General features: G+C 36.3%; 1 protein-coding gene across 2 annotated transcripts in view; it reads left to right on the top strand.

The window, feature by feature from the left end:
- The window catches only part of LOC129776167 (phosphatidylinositol transfer protein alpha isoform), a 56,319-nt gene extending 39,070 nt beyond the window's left edge, over positions 1 to 17,249 (top strand). The window contains exons 3-8 of one of the 2 annotated variants that reach the window (XM_055781638.1): positions 3,728 to 3,839; positions 3,928 to 4,079; positions 5,338 to 5,415; positions 5,960 to 6,069; positions 6,135 to 6,314; positions 15,999 to 17,249. In XM_055781638.1, the coding sequence (XP_055637613.1) occupies positions 3,728 to 3,839; positions 3,928 to 4,079; positions 5,338 to 5,415; positions 5,960 to 6,069; positions 6,135 to 6,314; positions 15,999 to 16,137 (771 nt within the window). In that variant the 3' untranslated portion in view covers positions 16,138 to 17,249. Of the gene's footprint in view, positions 1 to 3,727; positions 3,840 to 3,927; positions 4,080 to 4,893; positions 4,972 to 5,337; positions 5,416 to 5,959; positions 6,070 to 6,134; positions 6,315 to 15,998 lie in introns of both variants that reach the window. The other variant, XM_055781639.1, reaches the window with a different exon arrangement.

The following is a 17,249-nucleotide window of genomic DNA, read 5'->3' as shown; positions in this document are numbered from 1 at the left end:
TCGGGGTGTTTGGTGCTGTGTACTCTCCGTGTCTCGTGCCCTCTCTCAAATTTTTATGACGTCAGGAATAGAAAGAGAAACAGAAAGGGAAACGATAACAACTACGAACAAACACTGAAGAATGGTGGTGTGTATTTTCCATCGTTTGCATCGGTTTTGTTCAGCAGAAATATTGAACCGAAAACGTCATTTTTACGCAAGGCGGCGCATTAGTAGTAGTGATCGTTTCATACGTAGTTGGCTGTGTTTGCCCTGTGTTTGGATGACGGCGGGTTCAGATGAATGGTTTGAACCCGGTAGTCATTACTGCTTATGTTGTAGTGTTAAGGCTGTGTTGCGCACGGATTGGGTTGTATTCAAATGTAATTATCAGATTATGTTCTTCACGGTGGGTTTGAGTTCCACCAAAATAGAAAATATTATAAGGATATTCGGGATAACATGGAAATCACAAAAAAAAAATACCTTCGATAATTCCTCATCCATGTTACAAATGTGAAATAATATACATTTTACTCTGAGATTGTCTACCTGTCCTATGAACAGGCGGACGATACGCCTCTATCTATCGTCCACGGCACAATTCGCAGTCTCAATAGGATAACCGCTTAGCTCAAAATTATTGTCGATTCGTCGTTCAGATCAGTAGCAAAATAGAAACGGGATTGATCACAGTGTTTTGGCTGTCAGCAAGAACATTCTCCTACCACTAGAAATCATAATTTAGTGAATTTTCGTTCTGTTATTATTTTTTAAGGGACTTTGGCCGAAAGTCATTCTTCCCTGAGAGTGGATTTTCGAGCGGACACTAGTTTATATAATGATTTTTGTGTTTTCAATAGTCTGTTTTCAAAGCAATTTTGAAGCTGTTGAATCAAGGTTTCGGGTCAATAATTAACAAGCATAGAACTCTTAGACATTTTATCTTTCGAATAAGGTGATCATCATACTATATCGTTTAGCCGGAAAAGAATTATTAACACTCGAAGAGAAATATATTCTTCATCGTCAATTGGAATCATCGAACGATGTCGGTGTCATAAGGCACAGATTGGTACAGATTTTTTCCGCGTGTCAAATTCTGTTCGGACCAAAAATCGGTACTCGGTTGTCGGTTCCGAGTACCGATTTTTGATCCGAACAGAATTTGACACTTGGAAAAAATCTGTACCAATCTGTGTTGTTGAAATTCTTACACTTGTAGGTAGGTGCACAAAGGATTACCATGTTACCATGTTGAGATAATACTTTCCCTTTTGGAAGGAAGGACCCACATTTGCACCGATAGATGAAATGTGCACTCTTTTGTGCGGGGAATAGGGACCGTACAAAAAAACGCACACAAAAACGCAAAGCTGTACTTAACTTTTTTTATCTCCACCCTCAATTGTTTTCTGGCTTTCCAAAACAGTGCTTGGATTTTTTTATGAAGCCATGATGAATTATGAAATTATAACGAGATTAAGTTTGAGGAACAACATTGCTTTATTGAGGATAACGTGTATGTAGATGTATCCCCAGAGTTAATAGTGTAGAAATACATTTCAGAGTGTAAAATTGTCAATACAAAAACTTTTTATATGTTATTTGTTCGTCTGATTCAAAGTAGAATCAACTTTAATTATGGGACTATGGTAAATATATCTATAACCGTACTAAATATCATAAACATTCAACAAGTCTTCCACTGCTGATATGCTTTCCTCATTTGGTGAGTAAAGATTCATTCCAAAGCATGGATGATGAATTCAGTGAAAACATGAATATTGATTTCTCTGCAATTGACTGTAGTGATGCTGTAGGGTTTTCGGAAAAAATATAAACGACATATCCGGTCTTCGTCCGAAGAAAGATATACACTGTTTGTGGTGGGATTTGGAATGGATTCTGTATTATGAGCTACAACCAAGCAGACTGTTCCTCACATGTATGGCTCGCAGCAGTTTTCGACGAGGAAGCAAACATGTTCTGGGAGGATATAATATTTAAGCTTTGTGAAAGATGGCGAAATATTGGGAAACAGAACTATGGATATAAAATTAAATTATAATGCTTCGATTGAACATCATGTTTTTGTTTTCCCAAATATCAACATTAACTTTTCGAACAACCCAGCTATCCTGATTTGTTCTGATTTTTATTTTCATTCTTCCTGATTTTTGAAAATTATAGTTGTTACGAAAAACAGATTTTTCTGTACTTCCAATTAGCGATGGCACTCTGATGGACTTGTTTATCACTTGATGGCTGTAGAAATATCACTCATACAAAATTTGTTTCTCAAATTCATCACTATCCCGGCTTTAATTCATAATTGCCATTGAATGTGCACACCTTCGTTTGGTTGTCCCATTAACGACCAAGCTCTAAAAAATATTTTTTTAACAAGAGCCATTGGTGTAATTTTGATAATTGGCGTTACAGAAACCCCAATCTTCAAGAATAGTTTTTTTCTGTTCTTCCGTTTTGCGGAAATTGACAAAAAATAAAAAAAGCCAAACAAAAACATTGGCCTAAACCTACATTTTTATTCCTGTAGGAAGTTCAATCCAATGGTCTTTTTCCTACATCACAATGTGTAATCTTTTATTAAAGTAATATTGTAGAAAAATGTACATATTCTTAAATTTTGTAAGGTTTTGTTTTTTGTTAGGTTATATGAGGTTATGTACACTCCGCACATATGTAGTTGCTTGAAACCGATTTTTATGCCCAATAAAGTTCACACATTGACTTAGCTAATAGACTAAGCTATCATTTGATGCCAAAACCTCACCATATGGTTGCTTTCTAAAACCATGAAAAATTATCGAAGTTGCTGTTCGATTTTTCGAACGCTTGGCACAAAACGGCTTAAATTAATGTTAAAGTCATCTACATTTAACCTTTGGGTGGGTTTAGACTAGGGATATATTCATGTGAAGAAATATGATGAGATTTATAGAAATCGCATCACCCGTTTACACTAGCGTGAACTTCTATAATGAATATATTCATATCTTCGGTGAATTTATTCACCTGAAGTAGAACTGCGTCCAACTTTAGTGATTTCTCACCAGTGAGAAATTCACAAGCGTTTACATATGCTGAATTTACTCAAGTTATATATACCTCGAATAAGTGTATCATATTTATTCTCATCCGTTTACACCTATTTTCACGTGAATAAATCCATCTATAGCTATAGATCTCCCTAATGTAAACCCGCCATTTCGCTTGCTCTTTATGGTATAATAAGATGCAATTCCATAGGATAATAATTCACTTCTCAACGCATTATTGTCGATTCATGCCAACGGGAATTTCCAACGAACCGATTGAGGCTGAGACAACCAGTCAAAGTTCAATTGATATCATTCAAGGGAATGTCTCGTATCTATATCGGTATTTTACTTTTCTTCCTCTTTACAGCGCACTGCAAACAGCGGCAGTGTTTTTTTTATCTCTCAGAATGAATCTAAATACACGAGCTATACAAAAATAACGCATTAAATTTTGGGAATCCTATAGATGTTTGCATTTGTATTTGTGGGAAGCCTCTTTGTCAAAAAAGAAGAATTTTACGCCGGAAAAAGCAGAAATTTAATCTTTTGCAGTACATTATATTAGCGAAACCTTCAAACCACTGTTAATTTTTGACTGTCCCAGAAAAAGGTTCCATACGAATTTACACCCCAATTATTTCTTGTCTCTGATTATGTTTCTATTTTATTTCCTTCTATTCCAGTATCAAGTGGCACAACTTTACTCAGTGGCAGAGGTTTCGAAAAATGAAACCGGTGGTGGAGAAGGGATAGAGGTGCTTAAAAATGAACCCTTCACAAATTATCCACTGTTAGGTGAGCGATGCGAGCGAGGAAGCGCACGGTGAAGTAGTTTTGGTTACACTTTCGTTTTATTTCTTCCGTTTTTTTCGTAACGTTACAGGAGGAAAATACTCTTCCGGCCAATACACCTACAAAATTTACCACCTTGCATCAAAGGTACCGGCATTCATCCGGTTACTGGCACCCAAAGGATCTCTGGAAGTGCACGAGGAGGCTTGGAATGCATATCCCTACTGCCGGACAGTTATAACCGTACGTATAGAGCATGAGAGCTGCATTTGGGAATGATTTTGGAATCGATTGAAGTTGGGAGGGGGGGGGAACGCTTGAAGAGAAGAGAAGTTGTCCAATGTTTAGCAATTTAGCAATAGAGTTGTATATTAAAATAGTTCTCAGACTCTTCGTAGAGATGATTCCAGAATCATTTTCAAGTATACCTATGAAAAAGTGGATTGGTTTTTTTTGAAAAACTGGATGGTTTTCATCGAAATGGTACAGAGAGATATATGCATCAATATTTAAGACTTCAATCGATGATGATATTTATTTAATTCGAGTGAACTAACGAGGAAGAGTTGTTTGTCGTTTGTTGAAGGTTGATATAAATCGTATTGAGCTCGTTTTTCATACAAGGAATGAACTTCATTGAATAATTCAATTTATTACAAGGAGAGAAATAAGTGATAAATTACTCAGACAAGATAAATTGCATATAAGTTATACAAAAATAAAAAACATCATTAATGACACAGTAGAGTATGGTATATATAAATTTTATACAGTTCTTCGAAATAGCATCACTCCAAATACAATCATTTGGAGATTGAAGCATTCATATGTATGTGTCATAAGATAGTTTAACTCAGTTTAATTTTCTCTCTGTACATTTTCGACTTTGATTCTTACATTTGGATACCTGAAACAGATTAGATTCTTCCAAAACTTCATTGCCAACGGTGAAAAACGTCACGCTCTAAGTATTGGATACATAATTTAAAACAATCGAGATCCCAAAAAGTGAACCATTATATGTGAAACTTAACAAACTCCTAAACCACACACACAGAATCCCAAATGGATGAAGGAGAAGATGATCCTAATGGTGGAAACGCTCCACGCGGAAGGGGATGGAGAGATGGAGAACGTAAGTAATTTGTGCAGACTTGAAAAGTCTAATCGTTTTTTTTTCTTCCTTTTCTGTTCTCTTTACATGCATAATAAAATACCTTCGCTTTGAACTCTGGGAAATATGGTGGACGATGCGATTGTGTCTAACGTGTTCAATTTGCCGCCAAACCAACGTTCATTTCTTCTCGATAATCTTTCACTTCGTGTATATTACTCATTAATCAAACTATTGGTGTACGGTGTGTGTAAATGTGTAAACATAACCTGCTTTCTATAACAACGCAAATTATGGTAAACTGCATAACCGGAACTGGTTTGTTGCTTCGTTTGCACTGTGGTATATGGAATCGTAACGAAACGCACTATTAACGCGCCTATCAAGAATCCGGGATATATGAAAGAAAATTTCATCATTTGTATCGAATCATTACACGTCGCTGACGTGGGCGATCAAAACAATGTGAGTGTTCTCAATTTCGAGCACAATCGAACTCTCTATTGAACTTTCCTAACATTCACAAAAACGTAGCTTTTAACTAACACACACGTAGTCAAACGTTGTTCTCTTCTCGACTGTATGTATATAATTTCGCTTTTGTTTTTACTTTCGCATTTTCATGAGTATTGTTTGTATTCGTAGTCAGTTTTAGCTTAATCTTTTAACATACAATGCTCTATTCTAAAATACTTCTCAAACTTGCAGTAAATCTAAATCCATTATCATCCTACTCGATGAAAAATGTAGTTTTTCCTCATAACCCATTCGTGAACAATAAAATATACAAGTAAACATTGTAACGATTGGCGATACGACCCGCATAGAATTAACAAAATGGGTTGTACCATTCTCCGACCATGAATTATTTTTATTTCGGCACAACTTCACACAGTGATGTAGTTCCATCTTCAAATTCGATTAGACACCATCACATGCTATTGACCCGTAACACTGGACTCTAACTCAAACCCTACTCTCTTCCCGATTTATTGCGCACTCTCAACAGGCCCACGAGCTGCCGGCAGAAAAGTTGAAACAGCGTGAAGTGATACACATTGACATTGCCAACGATCCAGTGACTCCCGCTGACTACAAAGAGAGTGAAGACCCTACCAAGTACGGCCGAATTGTTGGAAATGATGGTGGAACAATCATCTCATGCTATATCTCTACGTTTTCAGATTCAAATCAGTGAAAACTGGCCGAGGACCGCTGGTCGGTCCTGACTGGAAGAAGAATGTCCAGCCGGTCATGACTTGTTATAAGCTGGTGACTTGCGAGTTTAAGTGGTTTGGGCTGCAATCTAGAATAGAGAACTTCATCCAAAAATCGGAACGACGGCTGTTCACGATATTCCATCGGTAAGTTGCGTCAACACAATTGAATCGAATAAATTTAGTGGAACATCGGTTTGGTAGTTCAATACCTCAATACAGATAAAATCCGTGCTCTTGTTTAACTAATAGAAAAGAAAATTATTTTTTTTCTCTTGTTCCTCGAAAAACATGAAATTGGTTGTTTTTTTGGTATTTGAACAGCAAGGTTTTTTTACGCGGGGGAAAACCACGTTAATTGGAATATCCGGGTGGAAAATACCGCGATAATTCGAAAATCCGCATAAAAAACAGGTCACCTAAAATCCACGTGAGAATCGTGATAGGGTGCGGCATTTATTTCCGTCATAAGCATTAAGTTCCGTCACAAGCATTATTTACCGTCGTATACTCTGAGGGGGCACAAGCGAGAGATGTGAGCTAATATTTAAACCAACCTATTAATACTGACCGAAAGTGGAAGAGGGAAACAAAAACCGAAAATCAAACATGATTCCGATGAATGGCGTATGTAATTTTTGAGGCTTCGATATTAAGCATTTTGAGTGGTTTAATTGCAAAATTGAATTCGCTGATGGTGATATTTCGGTTTGTGAGTTAACAAAGAAGCGATATTAGGTATGTACGTAAAAGTAAATTCATTCGTGAGTGGTAAATTTGAATTATTGAAATAATTGCACTGGTGGGGTTGAAATGAACAGTCACATTCAAAATCATATCCAATGCATGATGGAAAGTGAAGGGAAGAATATTCAACTCTTTTTTCTATTGCTTTCTCTGTTTGTTCTATTTCAGTTACTGGAAACACAAACACAGAGAGCGAAATTATTTCTCTCGCGAGCGATAAACTTCTACCTGTCCATATTCCCCCCACTACATGCCTATTATATCAGCATCGATAAAAATGTTCTACTTTTCGGCATGTTTTAATTTCAGTAAAAACATTATTTGGCCAATTATTTCGAAAACCAGTGTATGAAACTGTAAGAAACTGATTTACGGTTTTGGAAAACACGAGTTTCCAAAGAAACAATTGAAGTTCTTCTTAACATGTTCGTCTTACCCCCACTTCCCCTATATGTACGAATAGCATGTACTTTTGCTTAAAAACCTGTAGGCCAATGTTCCATTGGAATTTACATGTCAATCCCTGGTCCAGTAAACCCAGCTCCTGTAGATTTACCTATTTCAGACCCAACTGTGATGTTGGATGAGTTTTAGGACCACCTTGTTCCTATACACGGCGATTTATGCTTATTAAAGTGTCCAGTTGAAAATCTTTTAAGGTTTCTAAATGTCCCTTGAGATCTTAGTTTTTTTGCACACTCAAGCCTAGGATCACGTTTCTCTACTTCAAGTTGCACATACTGATGCAAGGATAAAAGATACGAGGGTCGTTCAAAAAATAAGTTTCAGTGCCTCAGAAATCGCGGAAAAATAAAGTTAGGACAAAAAACATGGTGATTTTCGTAATCTACGTTTTATTTTCTATTTTTCTACATAATCGCCGTAACGTTCGAGGCATTTTTCATAGCGTGGCATGAGTTTTTCTATTCCGAGCACGAAGTGAGTAGCGTCCAACTTTTTGAAGTACGATGAAACTGCGTCACGAATTTCTTCAATGTTATCGAACCGTTGACCGCCGAACGCCTGTTTCATCGTCGTACTATTGTGAAGTTTTGGACCGATTAGGAACTGCGATTAAGAACAAAAGGCCAGGTTTATTGACGAAAGGACTGTTCCTCATCCACGATAATGCACGGCCCAATTCTGCTCGCGTAACTCAAGAGCCATTGAAAAAATTATAGGAGGTTGTGTCCAAGATACGACCGCATTGTTGACGTAGAACTTCGCTGTTATTTTATAAAAGTCGCTTGTTTATATATTCTGATATTATTCTATAATGCTGTCAATGCATTGAAAATTTTCCTCGAACGCTATTTCGGTAGCCTTTTTCGCAATTGACATAGACTAGGCCACAGTCGATTAAATACATGTTGCACCAGCACCATTATTCCGCATCTCATAACTACATCAATATATCTTTGGCACTGCGAGGAAACAACAACAATGACAACACTTGCAAGTATCAAATATCATGCTACATGTTATTTAGTATTGCCTCAGTGGAATTGCACCTTTAGGCATCTTTCGTACAACGTAAACCAAGCGCCAAACAAGCGTTCGCCATAGCATGCATACATAGCCATACATTGGTGGCTTCAAACTACTAGGAATATAAACACTTCTCATCATTTTGCGCTATTCTCAAAAGAAACGCTTCTGTTTATATTACTGGCCTCGAAAAAGTTACTTTCTCATGCTCGAGATAAGCGCAGCTGACACCCTTAGTGGAGGAAGTTTCGCTACTGGCAAGCGAAACCTAATCACATACAAAATTCCAGAACGACGGTGACTCTACAAGCGAAATAAACTCTTTTTGTTGATATCAACAACCTCGAAAACAGTAGCATTGCTTCAGTTTTGCGACTGGCACGCGAACCCAAATAACTTATAACATTCCAGTACGACATTCAAGATGCTTGGTATTCCCCAATGGATTTTTTGGCGCACAACCTTAATGTCTGCTTCGCCATAACGTCAGTTTAATGCATTCATGCAATGTCAAAGGCACCACCGAAGCCCTTATGATGACGAAAAACAAACAATGTTAACTGCTTGGAAAAAGACTTAATTATGGCCACACAGCTTGTACTCTGCTGTAACACCCATCGATGCGAATTCGCTGAATTGTTCGTCAAGAGCGACCGCCTTCACCACCAGCGGAGGGAGCTTGAATTCAATTGCTGCCTGGGTAATGACATTTACATTTTCGACCGACGCGCCGAAGTCGCCTATTTCGCTGTCGTTCGATGCGGTGTCACTCGCGAAGGCTCGGTTCGAGCGCTTTTCACTGCACCAACATGGCGTGCATCATTGGATGACCCTTCGTTTTTAGCAGGGCTCGAGCCAGCCTGCCTCTCCTACTTGCTCATCACACAACACCCGAAGTGTCCAATTTATAACGCGGAAAGAAACGATACGAATAACGCGAAAAAAAAACGAATTGGAAAAACCACACGACGATATCCGAGTTGAATTACCACTGGTGGGGTCCAATCTTGGATCGAAGCGCAGCGAAAGCAAAGTGAACTGGATTGCTCAACAGTCCGATGCCGAATGAAAGTTTGCCTCAGCGAGATCCACTGTTTATACTCTAGGCAAATATTCCCCTTCATTCTACTTCTTTTCCTTTGTTCACGGAGACTTTGAATCCTACGATTAGTGATCCCCGATAATCGTTCGATTAATCGATTAATCGAATACTTCCTAGAGAAATCGATTATTAGTCGAACGAATACTGCGCAACCAATAATCGAAACGAACGAATAATTTACGTCGATTAATCGATCCAAACCCAGAGAGAAAAAAACCTACGACTGCCGCGGTTTTATCCTGAAAAACAATCATTATTTTTTACGCTCACCTAAACTCGTAAACGAAGCTCAACGCCATCAACGTTTCGTTTACGAGTTAGGGGAGCGTAAAAGATAAGAATTGATTTTCAGACGGAATGAACACTTTTTTGATTCCAGATGGCTCTCTAGCAAATGAGAAATATTAGTCTAACTAATTATTCCTCTTAGTGTAACGATTAATAGATTATTTGAGGCGATTAATCGTATCGAATAACAAACTGCTGAAAAGTATTCGATTAGCTGATGAACGATTAATTTCAAAAATCGGGGATCACTACCTACGATTTCCCCTTCGTTGCTCGTCGATAAGTTGCTCGTTATTGACAACTCTGTTCGGGAAAGCACACAAATGGACAGAACAAATGTATGGTAAAATGGAAACGCTTAAAGTTTTCATGTACTTTAACCATTTACAAACCAGGAGATTATAATGTATAGCATATTAAACAAATCTTAGGGAATTTCCGATTCGTTTACTATATAAATCGCCTAAATCTGTTCGCGGCAAAATTAGTTATTAACGTTAACTTTATTTCATAAAAACGTGACCTGTTTTCCGATTTGGCACCCTTAATGAAAGACGTAGTTCTACGTCAAAAATTCAAATGGACTAGGTTCATCATCCTTACTCCCCAGACCTCGCCCCTACCGGCTATCACTTATTCCCGGTGATGGAACAGGCGTTCAGTGGTCAACGATTCGATAACACTGAAGAAATTCGTTCACGGTTAACCCGGTTAACCCTTTCATTACGGCAGTGTGACCCCTGTACGGAGCACTGCGCCGAAAAGTATGCCACTCGTAACAAAAGGGTTAAATTGAGTGTTCTTTCAGTCATTAAATTTTTTTCACAATATTCATTAATTTATTTCAATATAGAAAAAGTTGAAATACAAACATACTCCAACGCCGTTTCGATTTTACCTGGACAACTTTTTTGAGCCAGTTTATTGGACCCCAAGCGAAGCGAATATGATCGTCAGTTATTTTGCTCATTGATTTCGATTTTACTTGTTTCATAACGAAAAACTCAACTTCTCACAAATGTTCATACAAATGGATCCAGATAAAGAAACAATAACAAAAGAATGTTTTCTTAGTTCTGGGAATCGCGCTTTCGGAACAAATTTAGAGATGACATCATGGTTATCAAATTTATTATGTTCTGAATCACACTGCATTTTAATGAGTTACATCTGCTTTTTTCAAGGTTTGTTTATCAAGGAAACTGAATGAAATAGAAAAAGTTTCGAGAAATATTTCTTATGCTTTGAAATTCACAAATCTGTGAGAAAAATCAGTCTTCGTCGCCTGGGGTGCGTCAACGTATTTCCTAGCTGACGTTCTTCTTCTGTAGGAGCCTGTAACCACCGCGATCATTAATATGATCTATTGTAGTGATGACCTTGCTGAAGATACTTTGTAAACTCTCAGTGTCAGAAAATAGGCAAAATTTAATTTTCCAATTTGTTTTTCGAACAACATGAATTTGCTTTCTTTTTTTTATCTGGTTGAGTTGTGAACTGATTTACCTTGAAGAACCAAGTTCAAATTGTTCAGTATTAACGTCATCATCAAAGTTTTTTTTGCATAAATTTTCCTTCAAATGATAAATCTCATATCCATATCCTCCACACAAAAAAGGTTTACCTGTATTAAATTGTTGAAAGTTATTTCATATCTCAACTGATGTAGGGTAAATGATCTTGGTTTGTCCGATTTAGGCTCTTTTACGCAAGTAAATGCAAATCGATTTTTCTTCATGAAAATCAGAGTTTGGGTTTGTTGAAAAGCCCCAAGCCTCTAGTTGCTAATACTACCATAACGGGTTGAAATTATTCCAATTTTTATGTTTTTAAAGATTTTCCTCAAAGAGAAATTATGATCATGGTTTGTCCAAAAAATGATCATAGTTTGTCCGGTTTTAAATATCACCATTTTTGAATAAAAAAAATACGAATTTTCAAGTAGATGTTGCATTTATCATTGTTTGAGTTTACGGTCATTATATTGATCCATTCATAAATTATGCATTCTTCAGAATATTGCATTTTCTTGGACATTTCAAAGGTGTTCACCTCGACGCACTCAATACAGAGAAACTTTAATTCTGCTATGCGCGAAGGACACCATAAACAAACTGCAGCGCGCCAAGCGGTTACCATAGAAATTATGAGGACAGAACAACATTATTGAATTGGACAACTCATGATCAGAATTGAGGTCATCGAAATACGTTCATATAATCGTTTAGCTATGTAAATCTGATACAAATGGTGTGCAAGAATGATGTTTACAATATTTGAAAATGTTATAATCCAGAGAAGGTCTGGATTATAACAATTTCAAATTTTGAAACACTCTCCTTTAAGTCCGATTGAGCTGATATTTTGCATAGGGTGTTTTGATTTGAGGTGGTGAACATTTTTTATGGGGTAACTTTTTGAAACTCGAGATGACCATTTTTATTGGCACCCTAATATCCATCCAGTTCACGGCGAAATAAAATGCCTTGGGACATTCGAACGTGAACAAGAACGGAGAATATTTTGACGTCTATATTCACCACTGTTTTCACGTTCACGTTCACCGAGGTCGGTGAACTATGGTGAATTCATCTACATCTCGGTTCTCGGTGTTTACCTATTCGCGTTGACGGCGGAATGGTGTCGACATCTAGATACGATAATAGTTTGTACGAGGCTAACTATTCTCTATCAGATTAGTCGGGTCTAAGACAGTTTTAATTTGTTAAAATATGTATGAAATTTTTTTCTTTGCGTTATTTGCCCACTATAAATACGTTTGTCTGACCCCAGTTTCAATTATTTTCTATGAATTTACAGATATTCTCACCAAAACTTACCATTATAATATAACATTATCTTTAGACACAATTTTTGTATGATATTTTTTCACTACTCGCAAGCAAAAGTGATTTTCATTTACATAGAGCACTAAATTGATTTGGAAAAAATAATTTTCATTCATAATTTTGATTTTAAAAGTGTATTTTTTTCTTCCGCAAATCCATACTATTATGCCTACTCCCCCATTTCGTAATACGAAGCTCAATGCCGTCAACGCGGATGGGGGATAACAAGATTCTGATTGCTCATTCGCGTTGATGGCGGAATGGTGTCGCCATCTGGATACGACATTAGTTTGTATGAGGCCAACTATTCTCTATCAAGTCGGCCCTAAGGCAGTTTTAAATTGCTAAAATTTGTATGAAAGATTTTTCTATGTGTTAATTATCTACGAGAAGTACGATGTTCTGGCCATAAATTAAACTATTTTGTATGAATTTTCAGATATTCTCATCAAAACTTACCATTATAATGGGCCTGATCACGAACATCACTGCCACTTACGCTTTCACGTCACTTACATTTCACTTTCTTTTCACATCTTTTTGTGTATGTCATCATTGTCACAGACAGTTGCGTGTAAAAATAAACTCAGTGAAGTGAAAGTGTTCATTCCCGTTTATAAGAGACATGCCAGTTGCATAATTTCGAGCGTTCGAACGTTATGTCGGTTACATAATTTCGGACGTTTAAACGTTATGTAGGTAAAATTAATACAGGGTATGAAATAATATTCCATTTAATTAAGCGTATGTTTTAGAATGACAAGTTTTCGATTATACCTCGATGAATTGGTATTTCAATGCCAACGATTCGAGCGCATCCCATGATTGATTTGTTTGGTGCGTTAGTTTGCTGAATCAAATGCTGATTCGAAGACGAGGAAGAAAACTTGGTTGATCGTGAATAATGTAGTTGTTGAATATATGGGAATGTAATTTTATGTTCTCTTTCTATAAATTACTCTAGAGATAAAACATGACTATTACGTATAATAATGAACATTTGGCATATTTTTTATCTTAACTCTTTTGGATAGTGAGAAGCATTTAGTATAGGTCAAGGTTAGAATCATTTCGTAAGAACCATTTCTACAATTTTGTTGTAAATAATAATACCTTCTTTAACTCATAGAAAACCCGAATCACGATCAGTACAATCTGAGCTACTTCCATATGTGATTATGAATTTCAATCCTTTTATCCTTCCTATTCTCGTGTAAATTGATATACGGGATACGAGGTTTGATTTAATTATTTTAACGGCATCGGTCAGAAACATATCTTCATATAAAGCATCTGATGGATTTCTAGGATTTTTTTCAAAGCAGATTTTCTTTAATTTCAAATTTCAAGACAGATTTTCTTTAATTTCAAAACCGTATCTTGTGAATGCTTTGCAATGATAGACTCATTTTTCTCTTGTTTGAAACTTATTATCATTCAGTTCAGTAGTCCTTTGTTTTCAAGAAACATTAAACTCTGCAGTTCATTTGGCTCCTAAATCTATTGTCACTTTTCAAATATTTTTTTATTCGAAACATGTCTTCAAAACAATATCGTTGAAAATATTTATTACGTAAAAAGGAAAAAAAATGGCCTAATTCTTTAAAACTATCGTCCGTTATAACTATCATGCGAATGTTTGAATTACAAAAACCTGCTCTACAATGTTGAAAAAACTTCACGATTATTATTCAATACTCAAAATATAAACAAATCAATATTATACATCATCAATAACAATAATCATCCGAGTCCAAATAAACAAATTTACGTCCTCTGGATACGTCAGGATTCCGTCTAAAAATGCCACCAAGCGGGTAAATTGCTGTTTGTTTATCTTTTCTTTCCTAAACAACACAAGACTTGATTCAAAATGTTAGCAAGAAAGCTAAACAAATACGAAATTAAACTTACTCCATTTGCGTGACTAGCTTTCACTATCCAAAACACAAGTGACAAATATACCTGTTTTTCTCCGTGACATGACAGTAACGTGGTATTCATAACAACACCGAGTTCATCAAAGTTGTCGCGACGGATGAACTCTTCCGGATTCTGTACACGGTGGCAGCCGTAATAAGGTTGTATACAATTCACTCCGTTTTCACCGTGAAGTGACGTTTGTGGTCAGGCCCAATGTAAAATTATCTTTAGACACAATTGTTGTATGATACTTTTTCACTTCGTGCAATCAAAAGTGATTTTCATTTATATAGAGTACTAATTTGATTTGGGAAAAATAATTTTCATTCAGAATTTTTATTTTAAAAAATTGTTCATTCCTTCTGCAAACCCATATTGTCATGCCTACTCCCCCATTTCGTAATACGAAGCTCAATGCCGTCAACGCGGATAGGGTACATCTGAAATTCTATAAATTTGACATCGGCAATCATTGTTTACATTCTCAGTTTGCATTTAAAATAAGATTGTTTCAAGAGGTCCTAGATTGGGGTTTGGAATAGATGGAAGGCTTTGAGCTTTGGAAGGATGAAATCCCACAAGTGATTTATGATTTACCATTGTACCCACAGAAACTCAGGGTTCGGTGTGCATTGATTGGTATGGTAGAATACTTAACTTTTCCTAAAATGCTAAATGATGGCACAGCTATTGTGAATAGGGAATTTTACCCTTTGCGGTCGTATGTCTGCTCTCAGCCACCACAGCAAGGATTCTCACAAATAACTTTATCCAATCATATATAACAGTTCACCCTTTTTCTAAACGAGTTTTAATATCTCATGAACTTGTTCACGAATTAATACTCAATTTCTATGGATTATCGATAACAATAATCGGTGTAAACAAAATTTTATTAGCGAAGATAGATATGAGGATCTCTTTCAAGAGAAATTAATTCCGAACGCAAAGGGTTAATAATATTTTTTTAATAACATTTTATTCAAATCATGAATGGCATAAAATTCAAGTCAATTCAAGTCAAGTACAACTATTCAGCGCTATTTTTGACTGTAAAATTGTTGTGTATTATATGAAATTTAGCCTTGTTATTGTCACTCTTTAGTAACCACAGACAAAAAACATTCATCGTGTGGTTAGTTTAATATATTCAAAGTCAAAGTACCCGAAATTCTCACTATTTTTGAAACGCTGAAGCTTCGTGAAAAATGAACACATGAAGATGAGATATGCGTTATTCCGAAGAGGTTCAGTCTAAAAATTCCGTAAGTACATATTTTTAACCTGATGTATGTGTTGTGGAGAAAAACATCAGGAAGGGATGAAAAATTGTTTTTTTTGTTGACGGCAAATAATAATGGTTAATCCAACGACTATTATAAATAAATTTTCCTAATCTTAACAGGTTTCTAATTACTCTCCTTTTAATTCTAGACAAGTATTCTGCTGGATGGACAGCTGGCACGGTCTGACCATGGAGGATATCCGTCAGCTGGAGGATAAAACCAAAGAAGAGTTGGACAAACAGCGCCACGTTGGTGAGGTGCGTGGCATGCGAGCCGAGTCGGATTAAATAGAACGGAGCAGCGAATATAATGGTATTTGGGTATCATATAATGTGCAGTGCTTGGTTTGAGATGGAATGGATATCGGATGGACGGCATTGACACACACTCTATTGATTAAAGAGCTACAAAGCAGAAGGATAGTAATTAGCAAATAGATGAAAGTAACCGATATTAAACAAACAAAAAATAATGCAGCTCTGAAAACACGAACAGATACACCTACATATAAAACACAGAAACACACGCGAGTACACGGACACAGATAGCTACCATTAGTGACCACCAAGACGTAGAAGCCGAGCGGGAAGTTCAATGCAAATGCATGGAGATGTATTTATGAATAAGAAAGTAAACAGCACTTAACAAGTAGTGGGAATGGACGCTATACATTAAACTATTAAGTTCTGCTGGTGGAGAAACAAAAAAAAACTGAGTATACTTCAATTTCATAAGAGCATATATCCAGTTTATTCCTTATTTATGAAAAGAACACTAATCAAGATAATTGAAAACGAATATAGTCCAAACTGGGTTTAGTCAATTTTTGTTTTTAACAACGACGTTAAGTTAAATCAATCGTGCGCCAATAACATTGTCCCTCGTGTTTTTATTTTAAAGTTTAGTTCCAGAGACACATAAGTCCTAATCAGTTTTACGTTACGTGAGAGAAGATGAATATTTAAATAATTTACAAACAAATGTCCAGTAGAGCATCGTGTCTGAGTGCGTGTGCATGAGATGATAACAGTAAGAGTGTGCGATCTATAATAATCCGATCGTTGATATTTCAACGTTTGCGAGGCAGATTCAGTTCTAGTAGGCAAAGTTAACTAAGCTGAAGTAAGTAAACACAAGTCCTTTCCATTGAAAATACAATAATTCATACGAATCATGAAGCAGAAGGAGACATGCGGAAACGATGAAACAAACATGAGTACAACACAACTCTTTGAAGTTTTGTCGTTTTCTCCCGTTTCCTTCCGAACAAATGGTTCAATCCCGGAGAACTAATCAATATGACAAAGAATTCAAAGCAAAACATACTATTCTATAAACTAGGTTTTGTTGAGATAACCTTGGTAAATGTTATGAAATTAAAATTGGAAATCAAGGAAAA

The sequence above is a fragment of the Toxorhynchites rutilus genome, chromosome 3 (assembly GCF_029784135.1).
Source record: "Toxorhynchites rutilus septentrionalis strain SRP chromosome 3, ASM2978413v1, whole genome shotgun sequence".
Taxonomy (NCBI): Eukaryota; Metazoa; Arthropoda; class Insecta; order Diptera; family Culicidae; genus Toxorhynchites; species Toxorhynchites rutilus.
The sequence above is the reverse complement of the archived record's forward strand: the minus strand, read 5'-3'. Positions and strand labels throughout refer to the sequence as shown.